Raw genomic sequence first — 24,605 nt, forward strand, 5'->3', positions numbered from 1 at the left:
CTGTGGGAATTTTCCCACTGGAGCCTCATTCGTATGTTTACATCGCGCGAGATCTCGTATTTTGCGATAATTTAAAAATGGAGTCTTACGTCTGAAAATTCAACAGATTTTATTCAATAATAAGTTATTTAGATATCAAAATAGTTTCTTGTAGTCTATGAATATGGCAGATAACTCAGCTAAGATAAGTTCGACACCATGTACAGAAGAAAATAAGAATCAGAACAATAGCCTATGCATAGAGACAGAAAAACCCGATAATTTACTTACCCCACCCATATTGAAAACTTCTGACACAGAAAAGATTGAAAATAGTAATGATGTTCATGAAGGTAGGTGGCGTAAAATACCGTCATTTTGGTCCCATAAGTAATATGAAATTAGGCAAAGCCTATGAACGGGGAAGTCGTCATTCTTTCCGTTTTAAAGATGTCATTCGGTATTACATGCACCGCTTCCGTTTTCACTCGGAACTCTCGACGATTATCATTTATCCGAAAAGTTGAGGTTTGTTCCGTTATCGGAATACCCCGCCTATTATCATTGAGTTACATTGTAAATGGCGGCGCCCGACTAGAACTGACACTGAAAATTTCATTGATAGGTATAGAATTCTATATATTTTTTTAATTGTTTTATTATTTGATTTTCTTTTAAATATACACGTGTAGTCTATAGCCGGGCAAGCCAAAGCCCGGACCCGCTTCGCGGGCCCGGTCTTTGACTTCCCCGTATTAAAATTTTAGTTGAATAGTTTTTAGATTTGGTATTTTTCAAAACTGACATTATTATTTTTTTTGTGAAACTTGGCACAAATCCTGATATAACTTGCTATTCTTAAGACCCAGGCCTGAACGAATCCAATCACCTTATTCATCGCGAGTCAGGCAAGGAAAAAATTATCAAATTCGCCTGATAGGATGAGTAAGATTCTACCTATCTAAATGTTTCTCTAAAGATGTAATGTATGAAGTTTTTCAGTAAAAATATCAAACTGCAGACACCACAGGGCACTAGACAACTTTTGGGGACAGGTACCCATACCCTCAGGAAGGGGAATTTTGCGTCATTTTAAGACAAAAAGGGGAATTTTAAGCCATATATGAGTTCTTTAAATTTAGGTTTTACACTAACTCTTGGCACAATTTCCTACCATTACTTACAATAGCTAGTATATTTATTACTAAAGACCTAACAAATAAAACATATAACATGAAGTTTTTCTTGAGATAGGCTATCTCATTGTTTTCTTTATTGCTTTTTCTTATTGCACTTGACTGACTCAGACATCAATCAGAGCTCAAGATATATGTTTTTGGCCAAGGGTTTTATACCCCTCAAATTCTAAAGTGAGGGGTAAAATGCAAATTCTAAAAAAGTTAGGGTTATATTAAAATCAATAACAAGCATAATGCATTTTTGTTTATGATAAAAAATTCAAACTGACAGTTGTTTTTGTTGTTGTTGTTTTAAAAAAAAAAACTTGTACAACAAAAATTGAATCAGTGCAACAAGCTCTGGAAAGGCAGACTTTCCTAGGCAAGGGTATGTTGTACCCAAGTTATGGAAACACAGGAAAATTATTTCCTATTATAGTCATTAATTGTTTCTTTATTTTTAAAGTTAAAAATGTATCACACTATTTTGCAATCTGCACTGGTCAGTTCTTAATCTATTTTCTACATATTTCTGCCTGTTCTTTAGATTGAAACAATTATAACAATGAGAACTGAAATAAGAGTTCAATAAAAATAATCATGAAAGTTTTATGCCTTTTCTAAAAAAGGTTTTGGTTTCAGAGAAAATTGTCTGTAACTGTAAAACTGGGTACGAAAATATTTGGTTCGAAAATATTTGAGTACAAAACTGCAAGAGAAATACGATTTTTCCAACAACAACTGACAGAAATTAAAATTGTTTTGTTTATTTACTAGCAGAATATGACAATGTATGTCCATTCTCTAAACAAATTGAATATTAGGTAAACTCCTACGATGATTATCTTCCACATTAATTTTGTCAATAATTTTACGAGAGTTACCTCCCTTGTACATTTCTCACTTCCTGCTACTTTCGATTTTAACATACAGCGTTGTTGACAACTGTAATTTAGTTTTTAATCCATTGAAAGTTTAACAGAAATATATTTTATTTTTATTAAATCAAAACATCACTTTTTTTGTAAAATATCAAACATTTATACTATAATTTTTTTGAGGGGAATTTTCTGCTGAAATAGGGGAAAAAAGCATATGATTTTGAGAGGGGAATGGGGCCGATATTCGGCCCCAAAAATGGCCAAACGAGTGCCCTGCACCATTTCAATCGTAACTAATATTGTCAAATGAAAACCTGAAATTTACCTTATGACTAGGATTAAAACTTTATCACACGCATATATGCCATAATTTTTGGCTCATTTCCAGGACACTTTTCATTTCGAGGTGGGCAATGATCAGTAACCGTATTGTTTCTAAAATTTACATAGTGGCATAGAATAATGTCAGACAAAATCCCCTTCATGTATTTTTGTATATCTGGACATAATCCCCTCCATCGGTCCATGGGGGGACATAATCCCCTACATGCGTGAAATTTTGAAGTTGAAAAAATCACCTCAATAAAATTGCTAGTTAGGACAAAATCCCCCTCAGATGAATTTTCTGTTTATAAAGTGGGTATGAGAGCGACATACTGCATTATGCTAATATACAAATACTAATCAATTTAAAACAATTAAAGAAATTGCCTAATCAAATATATTTGTTATCACAGATATATAAACAATGGATAGGAAACTCCGAAAATAGACGAGAGTCCGATTAAGACCCACAATAATTATAAAGATTTAAGGTCCTGTATGTTTTGTGATTGATATTGTTACTGTGTGTATACCACACTAGCAAAAAATTATATATATATGTATATAATTATGCAGATGAAACAATTTTCAAACATCGAAGAATATGTAAAATGTGTACTGCAAATATTTGTGCACATTATATTTAATCAATAAAGTAAATGCATTCAATTCTTTTGGGAAAATTTGACTTAGAATTTATAGAAAATAAATTTCTAATTACCTCCCTTTATTTACATGAAATGTTAAATTTGGTAATATCTTTATAAAGAATGCTTATTGGAACTTACAATATTGACAAATCTTAATTTGAGCATCATATTAATGAAATAAAACCATGAAAAAAAAGTGTTACAGGATCTATACATAATTAAAAATAAGAAAACAAAAGTTCATTATTCATCAATTTTCATGAAGCATAATAATACATAAATCATCCATTTTTATGGAGCATAAGAATACATTAGAAACCTAGGAAACAAGGGGATTTTGTCCAGCCTTGCAAAAACTTGAAGGGAATTATGCCCACCCATGGAGGGGATTTTGTCCGGGTATGCAAAGTGGATTTTGTCCGAAGGGGATTTTGTCCATACACCGCATACAACCTATATTACCGGTATTTACAAGTTGCAAATTTAATGACAACATAAACAAGACAACATGTCAACAATTATTAACAGTTTTTCTAACCTTTTTTAAAGTATTAAGTCATCGTAAATTCAATCTGTCACAGAATAGAATAAAGCTATGTTAAGTAAGGACAATTAGCCATGTTGTTTACCTGAAACATTTGCTGAATCCTGTAGATTTCATTACCACATATTTCGCGGTAATTTTCACAGTGATTGACCACTAATAATTGCCTGCAGGCGGATTAAACTTATGCTGGTCAGTTGTTAATTAGAGTTTATAACACCTTTGCTCAGGAAGCCACAGGGGTAAACAATTAATCTTTTAATTGATCAAAATTATTGCTGGAAGGGGCACATAGATATACCAATCAAAGGATTAGTGTCATTGTTTACTGTATATTACAATGTGCTGTATGGGGATAAATGTTCGTTATTAGCATTCCAGAATAGTTAATAATAACTTGACAATGAGATTGTATAAAAAATGTAAAATTTCTGGCTACAAAGTAGATTATTTTAGATATTCTTTTTTACCGGGACATAAATCATCTCCGGGACAGACACCTTATTTCCGGGACTTTCCGAACGTCCAGGACATTACGGCATGTATGCCGAACATGTATAATGTATCTATTCCATAAAAACATCATCATTCGACAATGTCATGTATACTCGTTTGGTAACGCTTTATACTTGGCCATGAGGTCGATATTTTAGCCGAGTGCTTGCGTGGGTTAGAATTTACATAAAATAAGTATTCAGATCAAGTTGCAGATTATATATTAAAAGAAGGAAAAGTATTATTAACATTATTTAACAATATGTAAATGAATAAAGCTAATTATGCCGATATAGACAGGTAAATACTTAATAGTAAATTTGAGTCTTTGTGAGCGGCAGCGGGAACCTTGAAAAGTAAATTTGAGTCTTTATAGTTTGACTTTTTACATAATTATGCTGTCCATCAAAATGCATCTAGCAAAGCCAAGTTCATTTTATTAAGGGCAAGGAAAATTGAAGCCTGGCAGGGTGAGTGACCTTAGAAAAATTCATTATTCAAAGTGCCTAATGTCCGGTATAATAATCACCAGAATATGGTATTTAGTGCTGCAACACTTTTTTAGTCACACTCCCATTTAGTTATAAATATATTAAAATTTCAGAACAAAGTGATGAACCTGATTCTGAAGGCACTAATTCAGCAGAGTTATTGGGAGATGAGGAAAGCAGTGTTTCTGTAACTGATGCAGTGAGCGATGATAAAACTGAGAATACAGAGGAGTCTATTCATTCAGATGACCAAGGTCAGATAGAGCAAACTAAAGACATTGCAGAGAATGTTGAACTCAAAGTTGAATTACCTCGAAAAGACGTTGAAACAGATCCGGTGAAAGAGGGGAAAACAGAACCTGGGCAAGATAATGAACAAAGTACAAGTGAAGGGGCTTGTAGCAGTGGAGGGGCAACCAATGGTGGCCAATCTGACACTGAAAGTATTCACCAAGTAAAATGGGTTTATTTTAATAAAAAGCAGGTGCCTATAATTACACAGAATGAAAATGGGCCTTGTCCGTTGCTAGCACTCATCAATGTGTTGTTACTTCAGAATCGTGTGACTCTGCCAGCGCGGACAGAAATAATTTCGGCAGGACAGTTGATGGCACATCTTGGTGATTGTGTTCTACAGAATGTCCCTGGTGAAGATGTAAGTAACATGTTTGTTTTTTTGTTTTTCTGGCTTAAAAGTTGTCACCACCCATCTCCTAGAGTATATTGCATAGGAAAAAAATAGGCATAGCCAAGCAATTCTAAAAAATGATGTGTTATTGATGATTAAAGTATATTTTTAAAATAAACCCCTTCCTTTTTGCAATTCAGATCAAATGATTAAACTGTAACAAATACTTGTCTAAATTATGCTGATCTGAAAATATTTACAAGACATTCTTTTACAAAAACATAAGATTTCAGCCAAATATATTGAAACATTGAAAAACTATCAACATTCAAACTTAAGGGAAAGTTTTGTTTTTTGGTTATTTTTATGTATACAAGTATGGTTGTTGAGATTGTGTTCTTTTATCTTTTGTATTTATTAAGTTAAATTTTCTGATAAAAAGAAGGGATAACATTAAATAAAATTGTTTGATATTTTCACATCAGCTGTGAAACCCCCCTCCCCCCGGCTTACATCAGATTTGCAGTTGATCAATTAGACATGTTTATCATATTATGACTTTGACAGGGGGTATCAACACACTCTCGGCTCAACTTTGAACAAAACATGGGTGATGCCATGGCTGTGATGTACAAACTCCAAACTGGACTTGATGTAAATGTGAAATTTACCGGGTAAGTGTTACAAGAAATAAATTTTTTATCCTCATTAAATCCCCAAATTAAAGTGTAAGTGTCACAGTTTTCAAAAGCCATTTTTATAGACCATAATTATAAATGAACTTCAACCTGCTTTAGCTCTTTGGCCATTTTTGTAGTGAAAACTGATAGTGATTAAGTATTTTTTAGTGAAGACAAGATGTCACATTGCTTAAATTAAGCTTCTTTTATGATAAATTATTTCATATTCAGTGCTGATTATTGCATTTTACATACATGTATATTTGTATTCCATTATTGAAACATTACAAAAGATAAGTTTGCATTTTTTCAGAGGACCAATTGTATACCTTTCTGAGACACAATGTGCCTTTAAATGACAAAGACAATAAATGTTAAAGCTCTTTGAGTATCAACCGTAAGATTATGGAAATAACCTGTGTCTATTCTAGGATTTGAAAAAAGGGGTATTTTTATCTGAAAGGGGAAAAAAAATAGGAAAATTCTCAAAAATATGAGTAAATCCCCCCTCCTATAATAGACACTGAAATAACATAGTTTAACTGTAAATAAATTTTATAAAAAGAATCAGGGCATCATGGGCGAGTGGTAAGAAGGTAGTCGACATTAAACCACTTGCCCCACACCCCTGTTAGTTTGAATCCCTTAAGAGACATTGGATTCTTTAATGTGCGGAAGCTGTCCAGCTAGCTTACAGAGCGTCAGTGGTTTTACTCTGGTGCCCATTCATGCCTGAAATAATGCATTGAGGGGCACCTTATAATTAATCAGACATACAAGAAGTATCCTTATTATAATTATAGTAAAAAAACTTCTGTTTCAGTGTTCGTGATTTTGAGTATACATCAGAATGCATTATATTTGACTTGTTACAAATCTCATTATACCACGGCTGGTTAGTAGATCCTCAAAATAGTACAGAAGTAGAAGCTCTCGGTAAATGTAGTTATAACCAGCTCGTTGAGAAAATCATCGTCCAGAAAACATCCGACCAACCAGACCTTGTCAGTCAAGGTAAGAAAATATGATACAATCATGAAGATATAGGATCTTTTTGTCTTGGTCACTTTGTTTGATATCATCTGTGTGTTTTAATTAAAACTACTTTTACAATTTTTTTTGTAAACCTTTACACGATAGCTTAAACCAAATGAAACTGTTTAAACATCTGTATTTCTATGTATTTTACTATACCCTTTATGCAAGTTGCCAATACAATTACTTACTTTCTATTTTAAATTCAATCATTTACAAATAAATAATATTTTTGGGCCCCATTTTACTGGGAATAAAGCATTAAGAATTGATAAAATTTATGATTACAGGTAATAATTAGGATATTCTAATAAGACAATATGGTCATATCGGATTTTGTTTAAATGGTCAAAAATATCATAAACGTTTTACAGATGAAAGTTAAAAGTGAAATATGTTACTATGTGTAACTGTGGTGGCCTTAGTTATGACTAGAAAGTCAGTCCTGAAAATTATTGATACTTTAACTGTTCAAGTTTTGTCTATAAGTGAAAAGTTCAAAACCTATTTAAATTTTTATAACTGTGTCATAGATGTAATAAGTCCGTAAATTTTTTATTAGTTTAGTTCATTTTGTTAATGTATTGACCATTCGCCACTTACGTAATTAATTTGTATTTTAAAAGCTTCTGATAAATTTGTCAAAGGTCTATAAATATGTATATTTTTTGTAGCATTAGTAGCGGAGGAATTTCTGGAGAATTCTGCCTCACAGTTAACTTACCACGGTCTATGTGAGCTCTGTACTCAACTCAAGGAAGATGAACTGGCTGTACTCTTTAGAAATAACCATTTTACCACATTGTATAGACACAAGGTAAGATAGGCTAGGCATTTTACCACATTTTGAAAACACCAACTAATTTTACCATATTATATATATGCAAGGTTGTTATCCACATTGTAGAAACAAGGTAAGATAATCTAGGTATTTTACCATGCTTTAAAACACCAACTAATTTTGCCACTTTGTATACCATCTAAAAACCATTCATTTTACCATATGCATAAAAAAAAACATCTAAAAACCATTCATTATACCCCCGCACAACAGAGTTGTAAGGGGGGTATACTGGAATCAGCTTGTCCGTCCGGCCGTCCGTCCGTCTGGCCGTCCGGCGTCCGGCCGTCCGTCGGTTTTTTCTTGTCCGCCCAATAACTTAAGATTCCTATGACCCACAGCCTTCATATTTGGCATGGTGGTTACTCATGATTAGTAGATGACGCCTATTGATTTTGAGGTCACCAGGTCAAAGGTCAAGGTCACAGGGGCCTTGACTTCAAAAACCTTGTCCGCCCAATAACTTAAGATTCCTATGACCCACTGTCTTCATATTTGGGATGGTGGTTAGTCATGATTAGTAGATGACCCCTATTGAGTTTGAGGTCACTAGGTCAAAGGTCAAGGTCACAGGGGCCTTGACTTCAAAAACCTTGTCCGCCAAATAACTTAAGATTCCTATGACCCACTGTCTTCATATTTGGCATTGTGGTTAGTCATGATTAGAAGATGACCCCTATTGATTTTGAGGTCACCAGGTCAAAGGTCAAGGTCACAGGGGCCTTGACTTCAAAAAGCTCATCCGCCCTATAACTTAAGATTCCTTTGACCCATAGTCTTCATATTTGGCATGGAGGTTAGTCATGATTAGTAGATGACCCCTATTGATTTTGAGGTCACCAGGTCAAAGGTCAAGGTCACAGGGGCCTTGACTCCAAAAAGCTTGTCTGCCCAATAACTTAAGATTCCTATGACCCACAGTCTTCATATTTGGAATGGAGGTTAGTCATGATCAGTAGACCCTATTGATTTTGAGGTCACCAGGTCAAAGGTCAAGGTCACAGGGGCCTTGACTTCAAAAAGCTTGTCCGCCCAATAACTTAAGATTCCTTTGACCCACAGTCTTAATATTTGGCATGGATGTTGATCATGACTATAAGGTGACCCCTATTGATTTTGAGGTCACTGGGTCAAAGGTCAAGGTCACAGGGACCTTGACAAAAAAAAGCTTTTCTTCTTAATTGTTAAAGAATGTCCTGTCCGCAATGTATTGATTTTGACATTTTCACATTTGAAGCATGTAGAATACATAACTTAGAAATGCACTGGCTTAGTAACCTCAGATTTGGCAGGGAGGTTGTCCATGAGCTCTAAATGGCCACTGTTGATTCTGACAAAGTGGTACGCGGGGGTATTCACGCCATGATAGTGGCAGTTCTAGTTTTACCACATTACATACATAACAGTAGGATTGTCTAGGCATTTTACCACATTGTATAGACACACAGTAAGAAAAGCTAGGCATTTTACCACATTGAAACAAACAGATTTATTTTACCACAAGATTGTCAAGATATTTTACCACATTTTTATAATATACACAATTTATATTTACAAGCCATTTTACCACATTATCAGACACAAGGTAAAGATAGTTAGACATTAAACCACATTTTAAAGATGCCAAGTATTTTTTCCACATTATATCAACAAGTCATTTTACCACACTTCATTGCTACATTAGTAAATATAGAAAAGTACCTTGCTTAGTTAAAAGCTTCATCAAGTCCAATTGTAAGGGACTACATATTTTCTTTTGAGGAAATAACATCTTTCTGTCGAAATTTCATTAAATTTTCTTCTTTGAATGATGAAATCTTATACGAATTTCAATTTGCTGAGGTCATGGCTAAAATACACACATACTATTGCACATTATATAAGATATCATCACAGGATTTATTTTTTGTCAGTATATTTTTTTTCAATTAGCCAGTAAATGTAGCAATGGAACTAAGTTTAGAATCATCATCAGTATTGTACTGAGTTGAAATCTTTTAGCAGAATTGGCATCATATTCACCATTGTATCGTATATCTGAAAAAAGATAAAGTAATTTAATAATTATAAACCATCTTTGAGATGATTACAATAATTAGAAAAATTATATGACATTATTATACATTGTTGAGTACAATACTGAACTCTATTGGATCAGTACACAGCTTTGAAACCTATATTGGACAAGGCCAATAGAATCTGTATTGTATTCAATAAAATATAAAAGCCTCTATTTCACAGCACCAATTTATTAACATTTTGATAGAACTTGATATAATTTGTGTAAAATATGGATTTGATATGGATTTTTTTGGACTCTGAAAATGAGGCTAGACAAAGTACAATAGTAATTGAATTTTTCGGACTTGTTCAATGAAAATGAGGCTAAATTTTTAATATTGAATCCAATTATCCCAATAATGATTTATATTGGGAGATCACATGTTGCAAATGCTGAATGTTCATTGGATACTGTAAATAAGGTGTGAAATCATAGTATCATAATTATATAACATTGTACTTGTGATTCATCATTGATTAAAATTTGAAAATAGATATTAATTTTAAGGATATTGTTGTGAAATAATGCATTGTTCTACTTCAGTAATATAGACATGAAGATTGGCATTATTGTATATAGTGCACAAAAAATGGATGTCCTTTCATGCTAATAAATAGAGAATTAATAAAAATATGTTGAACTACATTGAGCACAGAAGTTATTTTTATGACGTAATTTGGTTTGTTCATATTGCAAGTTAACATTTCTTGCATATCTGACAGGATTATCTACTGTTTACACCGGTGCTCGAAAAACCAGTCTTACACACACTCACACACCCCACCATGTAAGACAAGTCTCTTGTTTTAAATGACGTCATTTTCGCGCCCTTTATATGAATCAATTGTGTTCTTAAGATGATGTGATTGTGCTGTTGTGAATGAAGTTGTAAACTCATACGCTACCATAAGAAAAAAGTGCTAAATGAAATATTAGTTTTCCCAATTTTTTTTCCGAAATATGATCAATATGTTATATGCAAGAAAAAGAATCAAAACACGGGCTTCGTAACAGACCGGAATATCTAGCTCTCAGGTAACTGTTGAGCAGAAATTCAGCAGAGTCACTTTACCGCCGAAAACAGTTACCCTAGAGCTAGATACTCCGGTCAACCGTTTGTACCGGCAGACGGTGTAAGATTCTGATATTGTATCCTTGTTCTGTACAATATGGTGTAATGAGGCACTAAAGCTTTTAGTCTGTTCTAATCTTTGCCATGCTAAACAACAATCTGTAAAATCCACTGAAGGAAATGAATATTTACTGGATCACTATGTTTTATATAGGAAAAAGAAATCTCCATATTATTTCCATGAATCTGGTAACCTTTATCTTGATGATGGCAACTTACAAGTGCAGACCAAGATCTGCTGGCACATCTGTGCTGTCCGATTTTGGTCTGCACAGTTCGCTTATGTGTCAGTTTCTATTTTGATTTCTTCCATGGTTTAGTCCGTTTTAAATGGAGGACAAGTCCATTTAAGAAATTTAGCAGTAATTATTTGTAATTTCCTGAAAATGATGAATGGTTTTGTCCAGTTTAAATGATCGACATGTCCATTTTAGAAATTCAGCAGTAATTATTTGTAATTTCCTGAAAATGATGAATGGTTTTGTCCAGTTTAAATGATCGACATGTCCATTTTAGAAATTCAGCAGTAATTACTTGTAATTTCCTGAAAATGATAAATGGTATTGTCCAGATAAAAAGATGGAGAAGTCCATTTTAGATATTTAGGTATAAAGGTAACTTACTTCCTCCCATTAGCTGACAGCTGTACGGTTTCCGCGTGTAAACATTGACAATATCCGTTTCATACAGGTCATCTTTGAATTTACACGTTGCTTGGAAATCCATGGTACATTTGTGAAGATCTTTAAAGTACCTGCATTATATAAAGATTTCAAATATTGTACATCTAACAACAGTATGACTGTACGATATTAAAATAATTTTTTCTGAATGATTACTGTCAAAAATGTTTAAAAAAATCTGTAAAAAAACAATGTTAAGGCTAAGCTCAATTAAAAAACTTCAAACAATAAAGTTAAAATGAATGACATAATTTTCTGTATTTATTTTAGAATTGATAATTTGCTATGCTGTACCAGTATGTGAAAGACATAACAGCTTAAATCTTGGAAAAAACTTGCTCTATAAAAACGTCTCTTGAAATTTGGAATTTAATCTTTTAAAATATTGGTTTCCTGGGTTTATTTTTGAAAATAAATAAAAATAAGATCAATTTAATCCCATTTAGAGTTTATTTGTGTAGAAACATGTTACCTGCATATTGAAATTTGGAATTTAACTTTTAAAATAGACTGACAAATATTTGTCTCCCGAGTTTATTTTTGAAAATAAATAAAAATGAGAGCAATCTCATCCCATTTTCATCATATTTATTTTATTTGCGTCGTAATATTACCCGCATATTGCACCATCTCGTCCCTCCATTTTGGCGCTCCATAGGTTATGAAAGGGTATACGACATTTTTTCTGACTACGACTGTAGCACGGTCCCCCTTCTCCTGTACACGCACCTGTCAATTTATAAACTATTCCATATTAAATGTTACTTCTTATACATTATGTTGCCATGGGAACAAGGTCTTAAGGATTTTAGCAAGTACATGTACCTAAGTTTGGTTGTGCTAAGTGTCCAATGAAGAAAAAAGTCATTTTCAGAAAAAATGGTAGTTACTACAGTCTTGCACGAAACCCACGATAAGGCTTTTTGAAAGGGAATTTAATTAACCTTTACAGAGCTAATGAACACAGTGATGTGCCCTATGTAATAAGTAACCAGTTTAAAGTCAAGCTGGCTCGCATATCATTTTGTATTGGCTGACAAGATTCTTTGATAAGGGCATATTAGATAACTGGTGATGGCACCAACAATGAGGGGATGTCCTAACAAAGTGCGTTGTAGTTTTTAGATTAGACCTTTTAACTAACTAACAGTCATATATAAGAGTAAACATTAAAAAACACAATTTAATGCTGGAAGTGACGTTAAAATGTATTAAGTGCGGAACATGACATTATATAACATGCTATAATATGAACATAATTAATTCGCGACAGTCCTCTATAATGATTTGTTTGCTCAAGTTGATTGTGTGAAGTTGTATTATCACAAATGGCATATTGTGTGTGTGTTTGCGTGTGTTTTCAACTTTACACAATCATTAAGCGTTTCATATATATCTATACAGTGTAACTTCTGAAATCCGGAACTTCTAATATCCGGAAACTTCTGAAATCCGGAACTTCTAATATCCGGAAACTTCTGAAATCCGGAACTTCTAATTTCCGGAAACTTCTGAAATCCGGAACTTCTAATTTCCGAAAACTTCTGAAATCCGGAACTTCTAATATCCGGAAACTTCTGAAATCTGAACATTTTTCAGAGTCCAAAATTTCTCTATCTGTTTTCTATATAATAAATACCTCTGAATTCCGGAACTTCTAAATTCTGAATTCTGAACGATTTTCCGGGAAAATTTGGGTTATATCAATTCAAATTTACTTCCAAAATCCGGAAATTGAAAAACATGAGAAGGAATATTATAATTGAGATTGTATAACGTTCAAAATGTCAGTATCTTTCTATAATAGTAGAAACCATTTATCTTGACACCTTTTACAATCACAACCTGTGAATTCTTCCGTGGGTCTCAATTCAGACTTGTTGAGCTAGATTATTGCAGGCGGCTGGTTCTATTTTGTGCCTTAAACAAAGCATGGTGCGGCACCTGAAAATTTCTAAATCAATCAAACCCGAAAGCTGCCATATAAACTTTATAGTGTTGATGTGAGTTTCAGATGAAACTGAAAATAAATTGATTTTAAGAAAATATCCTAAAATACAGGATTATCAACTTACCTAGGACTGTAAATAAAATCACAAATAAATATAACATCTTCACATGTTGCATGTATTATAATATATAATACCCTAGAAATTGACAAATAAGCATAAACATCCTTGTGATAAGTTATCGGCTGAAGTGTTGTGTTAGTTATATTGTTTTCCGGCCACTTAACAATGTTGATCAAACATTGAGAATTCGAACAGTGGGGATTGACACAAACTTTTACCTAATTAGTACGTTTAATTTAATAACTTTCTCCAGATTTATATCTCGAGTATTGTCAAGGGAAACATTATCAAGTGCACGATTTCCTTCCTTCAAAAGTTGCAATACATATTTGTTACTGCATGTTGTCTTTTATCATGATTATACCTACAGTGAAACCTGTACATTATGACCAGTCTTTGGAAGAGAAAAAAAGAGGTCCTTTGATAACAGCAGATCTTTTAAACTTAAAGGTTTTTTGACATTGAAAATATTTTTCCGAGATCATAGAAATAATGAATGCTTAACACTTGAGTGTTTATTGAATTTTAAGTATACCATGATTGGTTGAAAACATTGGCAAAACTAACAAAAAAATGGAAAAATGATAAATTTAAGATTAAAATTTTCATGTAGTATTCAGGCTGGAACATCGTCAAGGATGCTTAACTGAACTTCTTAGGCTTGGTGACTTGATACAACTAGGAACAGCTTCTAAAATTTGATTATAGAAGTAAGAAATGTTTTATCAAAACAAAAACACAAATGTATTTTCAAGTAGACTAGGAAGAAGGTTTTTTTTCTAGACTATTTATGGTTATGATAGGGCTAGTGTCTTAGTAAACTTTGGTATGTTCATCTAATATATTAAGATGAGGAAGTACTGATTGTGAACATTCTGAAGTGTAACGATTGTTCAATCTTACTAACTTGTCAAAGTCAGGAAGAAGTCACTCTAGACTTCCATGAAACTTGACTCTAAAACGTATGCATGTAGATATTTTTTTTATTTTCCTAAGCATCTATATTTTGGTATAGAGACAAGTTAGCATTTTTATACCCCCGCACAACAAAGTTGTAAGGGGGTATACTGGAATCAGCTTGTCCGTCCGGCCGTCTGGCGTCAGCAGGTTTTTTCTTGTCCGCCCAATAACTTAAGATTCCTTTGACCCACAGTCTTCATATTTGGCATGGAGGTTAGCCATGATTAGTAATGACCTCTATATTTTGAGGTTACCAGGTCAAAGGTCAAGGTCACAGGGGCCTTGACTGAAAAAAGCTTGTCAACCAATAACCTAAGAATCCTTTGGCCAGTCTACATATTTGGCATGGAGGTTAGTCCTGATTATTAGATGGCCACTGGGTCAAAGGTCAACGTTACAGGGCTCTTAACTTAAAAAAGTTTGTCGCCCAATAACCTAAGAATCCTTTGGCCCACAGTCTTCGTATATGGCATAGAGGTTGGTCATGTCCATTTGGTGACCTGTATATATTTTGAAGTCAACGGGTCAAAGGTCACAAGGGCCTTTAGCTCAAAAAAGCTTTTCCGCTCAATTGCATAAGAATGCTTTAGTCAACAGTCTTCATGTTTAGTATTGAGGTACGACTATTAGATGACCCCTATTTATTTTTAGGTGACTATGTCAAAGGTCAAGGTCACAAGGGCTTTTATTACAATAAACTTGTCTGTTCAAATGCTTAAGAATGTCCGTCCACAGTGTATTGATTTTTGAAGCATATAATTATGTTCTCATATTCATCATAAAACACCTCCAGGCAAAGCTGCATGAATGGGGGGGGGGGTATTCAAGTCATGCAGTGGCAGTTTCAGTTTTGAGGTCAGTAGGTCAATGGTAAAGGTCAATTTGATCTTTGCCACTTAAATCATGTAAAGTACATAACTTAGCAATGCACTTTTTATTATATGAAGATATATCAACTTTTAGGGTATTTACTATATTTTCAGGGTGAGCTGTTCCAACTTGTCACTGACCAAGGTTTTCTACAGGAGAGCAATGTGGTATGGGAGACGTTAAGTAACGTGGAGGGTGATTGTCATTTTGTTGACTCAGAGTTTAGAACATTCACCAAACCTGAACCCTCTCCTTTACCAAAGGAACCTCCAAATTTACCAATCAATAGTGAAGAACAGATTGACCATGAGTAAGTAGTTTTCAGTTTGTGCTGGTAGGCAATTTCTAATTTGCGATATGGTAAGGCCCACTGTAGTGATGTTTAAATGCCACTATATATTTTACCATTTGGTAAGCGAGTGCCAAATGCCACTATATATTTTACCATTTGGTAAGCTAGCACCAATAAATGATACCAGGTCGGAATGTACAGTCAGTAGTTGTCCTTTGATTTCATACTGGATACCAGAATAATACTTAAATAAGGACCAGCAATACTTCTGTTACATTATCTGGAAAATTGCCTCCTGACATCACTATGATTTAAATCTCAAATGAAAATTAGAAAAACTTTCATAATTGAATGATTTAAAGGTTTTACATCCTTTGATAAATGAGAAGTCAGCCAGTTTCGTCAATCTCTATGACTAATATTTATTTAGAATGTGGGGAAGTGCTGTTACTAGTTACAGTGCAAGCTTGTTTTTACATTTATAATGGCACCAAAATTTGATCAAATATGTCATATTCATAATGAACACAAATAATAAAACTCATAAAGCGTAGACATAAGGGAGCACATTCCAGTGAGAGGTCTTTGCAAGGCAAGAAATTTATATGGAAAGATACTTTAAATTGCTTGTGAATATTCTTCTTGTACATGTATATAATTCCATGTTGTATGTGGCCGAGTGGTTAAGGTCATTTATTTCAAACCACTTGCCTTTTACCGCTGTGGGTATGAATCTTGACAGCGACTTTGGATTCTTTCATGTGAGAAAGATATCCAGCTAGCTTATAGAACGTCGATGATTCTACTCAGGTTCATGTTCGTGCCTGAAATAATGCATGGAAAGGCACCTGAGGGCTTCCTCCACCTGTAAAGCTGGAACATAGCCATATGACCTATAATGTGTCGGTATGATGTAAACCCCAATTAAACAAACAAACAAAATTCCAAGTTGTTGTTGTAGTTACCTGGTAGCATTGTCCCTGCAGCAAGAACAACAACCCCCGGAACAAGTGGACTGGACTCCGCCAAACACACAGCTCACAGAGTAAGTTAACCATACAATATACTACCATACATAAAACTTGTAACTTCCACATTTAATCCATGAAAATAAAAATTCCCGACAAAGTTAGTTCCAGTGGTAAATATTTCTACACAGAGTAACATCCCTTACATAAAAGTTTCATAAAGAGTATGTTCCCTTACTTTAAACTCTACATAGTAACTATATAGAAAGTTCCCTTATTTCTTTAAACTACCATGCAGTAATTTCCCTTTATCAAAACTACCACACAGAAATCATTTCTACCATACAGAGTAACTTCCCTTGTTTAAATCTCCCATTCAAATTAGTTCTCTTATTTAAGTACTAAATCAATTTACCAAGTTTGAGTTTTTGTAATGTTTTGTTGTTGTTGTCTTTTGTATTTTTTAATAATTATATTATCAAAGAATATACTGTTGTCATTTATCCTTAGATTACTATTTCAAACAGAATTTAGTAAAAAGGCCAGCCATAACATTTAGAAAACAATTATTTAAAAAAAGTGATAAAAGAATTATGCATTACTAAAGTCTGTTAAAAAAATACTATCATGAAAACCAACAAGTGAAATTATTTATGAGGCATGTAATCCTAGAAATGGTTTAAGAAATGGAAGGAAAAACAAAACAAAAAACAATTATTTTACAGTGAAGAGTTAGCCAAACAATTACAGGAAGAAGAAAGGCAAGCTGCCATGGCGGAAGCGAATGATCCGCAGCATCGCCAAGGGCAACGACCTCCAAGACCACAAGGTCAGCAAGTATCTAGTCAACAGAGACCAACAAGAATGCCTGGCCATCCTAGAGAAGATAAAAAATCAGATGTAAGTTTTGATTTTTCTCTCATCAGATGTGTAAGTTAATTTCTCTCAAATTTGTGTCACCATATAGGACTAATTAGGAAAAAACTGACATGAAAGTGGCTGGGTAGGTCAGTCACAAGACTGCAGAACACTATTCCTAGGGTCCTGGGTTATACACGGTTATATACTGTGTACACTTGTCTACCAGTGTTTATTCTAGGATTTCAAAAAACAGGGGGGATTTTTATGGAAAAGTGTGAATTTATTACATTTGTTGATCTTTTTCCTTCTTTGTCTATGTATAATTTTCCCCTTTCCTCTCAAAAAATAGGGGTGAATTCTCAAAAAAAGTGGGTGAATCCCCCCATCGCCCCTCCTAGCAGAATAGACACTGCTTTACTCATATTGGCTGGCAATTTTTTGGCAGCCATTTTACCTATAATCTTTATTTTAAGAAAAAAAATATCTTTGTACATGTATAAAGGATTTTACTTTAAATTATTAATTTTCCTGGAATATGATGTAACCCTTGAATCATAAGAAACAGTGTCTCTGGCCTATTGGTTAAGGTTAATGACTTCAAACCACTTGCCACTAGCTGCTGTGGTTCTGAATCCAGCCAGTGACTTTGGATTCTATTTTGTTATGAAGCTATCCAGCTAGCTTACAGAACGTCTGTAGTTCTACTCAGCTGCCCACTCAGGTCTGAAATAATACTGAGAGGGGCATCTGAGGTATTCCTCCACCAGCTTGAAAGTTGCCATATGACCTGGACAGTGTTGGTGTGGCCTAAAACACAAACAAAATAAGAAGAAAAATCATAACAGGATTAATCTGTTTCAATTTGTTGATTGCTTGAGGAAGAAGGGAGTGTCAGCTCAGTGGATAAGGTAACTACTGCATATACAAATGATTGTGGGTTTGAGTCCCACTAGGGCTCTGCCAATATTACAGTTAGCACTTATTTAGTCCAGGCAGGCCGAAGCTGACAGGAAAATTATTGGTTTAAATCTTACTGCTTATTTCACATTACGAACAATTTCATGAATTATCATATGTTATATGAAACTAGACTATTAGTAAAATATATTTTATGTATGTATTTCAGTGTTGTATTTTGTGACAGCCCTTGCTGACGATTATACAGAGGTGATCATATAAAACCTGGATGTGCAAGTCTCTCAACCGCGAGAATTTTACCTCATTCTTCCAGACAAGAGGTCTATAAATATAAGACTTACTTCAGTTCAGTACATCATGTGTTGATAATTAATATGAGCCGCGTCATGATAAAATCAACATAGTGGGTTTGCGATCAGCATGGATCCAGACCAGCCTGCGCATCCGCTATCAGTTTCTCTACTTGAAATAGAGTTGGTAAGCGAACAGCATGGATCCTGATCAGACTGCGCGGATGCGCAGGCTGGTCTGGATCCATGCTGGTCGCAAACCCATTATGTTGGTTTTGTCGTGACGCGGCTCATATTGTAAAGGAAAGCCTTTTAAGCAAGTTGCCTGCCATGTGATATAAGAAAGTTGTTGTTATTTATATAAAGTGTACAAAATTTAATGTATTTATATTTTCCAACAGTCTTGTACAGTACTGTTGTGGCTTTGTGAATTTATAAGAAGAAATTATGTTGAATATTCAAAGTGTTGTATTTTGAAGTCTTGAATTGTGTGTTCAAGAATAATAAGTATTGGTCTAATTTCATCCTCACAGTTTTAAGCTCAACAAATTCAAGATTAGTGGAATTAACCTGCTCACCATAGTAACTGAATCAGTGTAACACCTGTTGAAGGTTCTGTAATATTTATTTATTACCCACAGAATGAGTTCATTTGAAAGTTCACACTTTCGTATCATCAATTGTAGGCCACTGTCCAAGCACAGGGAAATAGTTGAATGTACAGTCTGATTGATTGCTTTTGTTGTCTCATCCAATCAAATGCTCAGTTTTAATCATGTTACTTTTTGTTATCTATAAACCTATTAATTTCATTTTGAAAAGAAATTCAAAATTTAAGATTTTTTAAAAAATATTTTGTGTGTTTATGTTCCTATAAAAGCTATCATCTGATAACAGTATTCATAGAAAATGTGTCTTGATAAGTCTAAAATCTAAAATCTGTATACATTAAAACATGTGTATAAAAGTGTTTGTTAGGACCTTACTTATAAAGAGGCCCAGAAAAGGGGCATTTATATAAATGATTGTCTAGTGCCCCTCCCTTTCCTGTGATTAAAAGTGTGTTGACATGATCAAATAAATTAATATTCATTGGCTTGCCCATAATTGATTATTCATGTCAATTAAAATTAGTAACATGAATATTCATAAGGAGGAGCTCAATTTTGACATGCTTGATCATGTGACTTTCAGATCGGGTATCTTACTGAGTTGTACCTTTTCTCTGAAGCAACTTAAGCTTGGGGTCTAGAATTCAGAGGTTAACCCTTAATCTGGGGAATTTATGAAATGAAACTGTCCTTTTAAATTTGGAACAGTCCATTAAAAGTTTCAAGGGTTTGGGCATCAGAATACAAAAATTGAGCTACCAGCAGGATCGAACCTGGTCAGACTATACAGACCATGTGCAGGCTGTCAGAGCTGGTTCTATCCTGGTGGCACAGACTAAATCACTCTAAGTTCAAGCAGGTTAAAAATATTAATGTACATAGTGTATACATATTTTGATAACATAACTAATGTACATGTATATATAACTTAACGCCATTGTTTTGGGTTTTTATTAATCGAGTCAATTTAACAGATTTGTGCATGAAAATGTTGGATTTGTATTTTATTTATAATAAACATGTATATTGATGATTTTATATTTATTTTAGGGGTAATTAGATGTAAAAACTTCTTATTGATAATTAAAATAATAAGATGTAAATGTATAATAATTTGTTTTGAACAAAATATTTTGAGAGTTAGAACAACTCTTTATAAATTATAAAGCACATCAATTAGTATGGACATTTGTTGTTGGTTTTTTTTTACAAATTTAAAATGAACTTTGATCCAAAAAACAAAAAGAGAAACAACTGTTTATAGATGAAGCCCATATATAAAAATGGAATTTAATCTGTCAATGTTTGGTATGTTCTTTGTTTTTTCTCTTTTTTTACAGAATTTTTCATGTTTGTAATCTTGATGTTTATTCAACAGTTGTGAAGTTTATATTATATTAGTATACATTTTTCTCTAATAAAGGAAGTTTGCTGTAATATAAATTTCTTATAAAGATTCTTGATTGCTTATATGGTCATATATAGAAGAAATGTTGGTTTTTAAAAAAAAATATATATAAATATATATAGGGCCATATAACCTGTCAAAAATCTTTAAAACTAAATTTATAACCCACATGTTTCAGTTGTTTTTTTTGGTAATATAACCATACATACATTTATATTAGGCCATATAACCCGTCAAAAACTGTTTATAACTAATAATGACGCTATTAATCAGATTTTACTGGGTAAACCCTAGGTTGTAATGGGTCTTTAAATGTTTGTTAAAGATTATTGTTTGTTGATGTTTCGAATTTTTTAAAGTTTTTTTTGTGTGGCAATGTCTTGAGAAAATGTTACCATATGTTTCAACACAATTTGTGAAGACTGGATTTAGAGTCTTTGTTTTAATAAGTGTCTTATATTAAATGGATAAATTTATATTAGGAAGTGCAACATAAAGATGTGAAGAGGACTTTTGTCTTTCCAGTTTTTTAAACATGTACAGGTACAACAATGCAGTCTATGCTGTTGTGCAATCTGATTAAAATCAGCTATGAATAAATATCTGATTTTAGATCTGACCGTGACCAAATACATAGTCATTTCTGGTGACCTTTCAACACAGACAATCATTGGCAAGCTTTCATAATTTTGAAAGCGATGTGGTTTCTAATTTTAACCCTTGGAAAACCAATACTGAGTAGGTAATTTTCGATTTCAAGACCAAACATGGCGTTACCCTTATAGCTGACAGGTAACCTGGTAAAACAATCTTGCCATTCAAAAATTGACTCTATTATTAAGTAAACTTCAAACAATTTTTTTCTAACAAAAATCAACAATTTGTTTAACTTTCACTGATAACAGTATTTTGATACTTCTTCTAATGCCTATGTAAAAAGTGGTTTGATTGCATGGCTAAAAATAGCTTTCTCGGGGAAATCAGAATTATAAAGAAGGCAAAACATACACAGTCATCATCAGATCTACATGGAAGATACAAGTAGATCTGAACTTTAGTCAGATTCTGCTGTATAGCTTAAAATTCTTATCTTATATCACCCCAAGTTGATTATAAACAGTTCCAAAACAGAAAAGATAATTTTGTTTTTCCGAAACAAAAAAATTAGAAAAGTTCATGAAGAAATTCCGAAAGTTAAGGGTTAGGCGGCTTTAGGGACCATCTGTCAGTCAAAATTTTAGTTTGCTGAAATCATTATTGGTGACATGGTTAAGTATTCAATTTTAATAGTGGAGACTCGGGTGAATGTAGCTCATTTAATCCTGCTTTGTTCATATTCCTGTATGCCTTATATGTAAATAATATAAGATGTGATCAGAAAAACACAATAAAGGTTTGATCAGTATCTTAATTTTAAACAGATTTTTTTTTTTTTACTTTTCAAGAAAATGAGGGAAGGAATTGTCCTACTCACCTTGGCATCAGGGTTGAGGTATCACTTTGTAAAAGTTTTGTGTGCAACTTTGTATATTCATTTTAACCACTGAGGACTATTCATTCACACGGAACTTCTCTCATGTCTTCAGGGTAGTTAGTAAGACTGCATAAATCTGGCTTGAATATTTTTACAGAGTTAAATCACAGGCGTTCCGCACATTTGCCATGCCAATAATGGTCAAATTATCATAAAATATCAATCCCCTTCATCATGAAGGACAAAATTACTATCCAGCACCCATTTACTGTATAAAACTGAAATAAATATCTATTGTGCTATGTTATGAAAATATGAGCCGTGTCACGACAAAACCAACATAATGGTTTTGCGACCAGCATGGATCCAGACCAGCCTGCGCATCCGCGCAGTCTGATCAGGATCCATGCTGTTCGTTTACCAGCCCTATTACAAGTAGAGAAACTGATAGCGAACAGCATGGATCCATGCTGGTCGCAAACACACTATGTTGGTTTGGTCGTGACACGGCTCATATGTCTTATTTTAAAAACATACGAGAGTAAAATGTTGACCGTGTCAGGTGAATATGCTAAGGCAAGTTGTATACCTTGTATATATTTTATATAGTTTACAGGTGCTAGATAGAAATTTTGTTCTTGATGATCAAGGGTGATTATTTTATGATAATGTGACTATTATAGGCATAGCAATTGTGCTGAACGCCTGTGCTTTAAATCTGTTTGTGAACTTAATAAATATCAAGGTCAAGGTTTTCAATGCAAGTTCAGTCGCTATAACTTTCATGCACTGAAAATAGGGTAGCAATGTTGTCTTTATGACAACTCTGACTTCATTTCAAAATGTGACATTGTGTCATAGCAGCTTAATTACGAGCATAATAATATTTGAACGCCACCGTAAGAACACAACCCGTAATGTCATTTTACAAATGAGGTTTAAAGACGTGGACATTTTCATTGACGTTAAAAAATAAAAAAGTGAATTATACTTGAAATGTTGATTATATATACATGTATATATATAGCTAACAAGCAAATTTCAAGTTTTTATTTTAATTAATTTAAAAGCTATTGAATTGAATTTCTTTAAGAATTGAATATGTCTGTTAAAATGAGTAACGTTAAGGGTCATTTTTTCATGGCGGGGTTCTTTTTTGTGTTTCCTCACGTTACAAGGGCATTATGGGAAGCAGTTATAGCTATATAATATAAAAAAGTAATTACAACCATTTCTGGCCAAAGACTCTAGATATATACTTTAAAACAGATTGTTTGATTCTTGCACAAAATCAGTAAGTTGATTTTTCATTCTTTCAGTAACAAATTAATGTGTTTTCCTTTTGGTGACATTCCTTTTTGTTAACTTTGTCCAGTTTGTAAACTATGTGATATCACTATTATTATGCATGCATTTTTTTCATCTTTAATCAAAGTTTTTATTATAAAATCATTAAATAAATAAACAAAAAAACAACAGTATAAAATGTCTTGTTATTACTTTCATATTGTTTCTGTCTGATTTTGTTTTTTAAAATTTTTTTCCTTGAAAGGGCTGTCTCTTTAAAATCTTAACCCAACACATCCTTGGTTTAGTTTAAACATATTTATTTAAGCTCGATTGCGAAGCAAGTTCTTGCAACTTATATTAATCACTTTCGAGTCCGCTTCCTGGAACCAGCCAGTACTGGTGTCGTATGAAGAAACATGGTCGTGACCCGAGTGGGGCTCGAATGGACAGATATGAGACTTACCTGTGTGCAGTACAATTAGCATTTCACCATAACATACTTATTAACAAGAAGCACATTACAACATGTACAAATAATATTTTATTTTTATTCATTTTATACAGAATAAATACATTGCAAAGATATTACATGAACACATTTCTTCCATAATTGATAAAAAATACACATGATTTTACCAAGATGAAAAATAGAAAGGCAAGAATAATTTTCTATCAAAAGGTAATAAATCTGTCTGAAATCAAGGAATGTAAAAAATCATTGGTGCAAGGACGATTTTATTTATAATGTATATTAAACATGGTCATTGTAATGATTCTTATTCCAGTGAATACCAATAAACTGTGTGCTTTGGTCAAAGCCTCTATGTCAGAATTGCAGGAAACAAGATAAAAATATTTATATTAAAAAAACTTTTTTTTTGACCAGTTACATGATTTCAAAGACTATAAGAAGATGTCTTTGTTTAGCAAATCTATCTATATTTGAATACCTAAATGGTAAAGGAATTCCATATTTTGACCTGGCAAT

At 33.2% G+C, this 24,605-nt stretch overlaps 2 protein-coding genes across 2 annotated transcripts; one reads left to right on the forward strand and one right to left on the reverse strand.

Moving 5' to 3' along the window:
- Nucleotides 1-59: 59 nt before the first annotated feature.
- LOC132743439 (ubiquitin carboxyl-terminal hydrolase MINDY-1-like) lies at nt 60-23,441 on the forward strand. Its single transcript, XM_060731959.1, has 9 exons — nt 60-332; nt 4,656-5,197; nt 5,738-5,844; nt 6,674-6,864; nt 7,560-7,702; nt 15,619-15,815; nt 16,759-16,842; nt 17,491-17,665; nt 18,753-23,441. The coding sequence occupies exons 1-9, from the start codon at nt 158-160 to the stop codon at nt 18,765-18,767; spliced, it is 1,629 nt and encodes a 542-aa protein (XP_060587942.1). The 5' UTR covers nt 60-157; the 3' UTR covers nt 18,768-23,441.
- Nucleotides 9,191-13,850, reverse strand: LOC132743441 (uncharacterized). Its single transcript, XM_060731961.1, has 4 exons — nt 13,679-13,850; nt 12,218-12,332; nt 11,544-11,674; nt 9,191-9,763 (listed from the first exon to the last, which is right to left on the reverse strand). The coding sequence occupies exons 1-4, from the start codon at nt 13,728-13,730 to the stop codon at nt 9,651-9,653; spliced, it is 411 nt and encodes a 136-aa protein (XP_060587944.1). The 5' UTR covers nt 13,731-13,850; the 3' UTR covers nt 9,191-9,650.
- Nucleotides 23,442-24,605: the final 1,164 nt, after the last annotated feature.

The sequence above is a fragment of the Ruditapes philippinarum genome, unplaced genomic scaffold, assembly GCF_026571515.1.
Source record: "Ruditapes philippinarum isolate M1 unplaced genomic scaffold, ASM2657151v2 ctg1309_1_1_1_1, whole genome shotgun sequence".
NCBI classification, from domain to species: domain Eukaryota; kingdom Metazoa; phylum Mollusca; class Bivalvia; order Venerida; family Veneridae; genus Ruditapes; species Ruditapes philippinarum.

What these genes read in the sequence shown, in the direction of transcription:
- LOC132743439 (XM_060731959.1), top strand. Translation starts at nt 158, where the DNA reads ATGAATATGGCAGATAACTCAGCTAAGATAAGTTCGACACCATGTACA. An exon ending in GTAAATGTGAAATTTACCGG is followed by an intron (nt 5,845 to 6,673) that starts GTAAGTGTTACA and finishes CTTCTGTTTCAG; the next exon opens with TGTTCGTGATTTTGAGTATA. An exon ending in GAAGAACAGATTGACCATGA is followed by an intron (nt 15,816 to 16,758) that starts GTAAGTAGTTTT and finishes TTGTTGTTGTAG; the next exon opens with TTACCTGGTAGCATTGTCCC.
- LOC132743441 (XM_060731961.1), bottom strand. Translation starts at nt 13,730, where the DNA reads ATGCAACATGTGAAGATGTTATATTTATTTGTGATTTTATTTACAGTC. An exon ending in GATTTTATTTACAGTCCTAG is followed by an intron (nt 12,333 to 13,678) that starts GTAAGTTGATAA and finishes ATAAATTGACAG; the next exon opens with GTGCGTGTACAGGAGAAGGG. An exon ending in CGAGATGGTGCAATATGCGG is followed by an intron (nt 11,675 to 12,217) that starts GTAATATTACGA and finishes TATATAATGCAG; the next exon opens with GTACTTTAAAGATCTTCACA.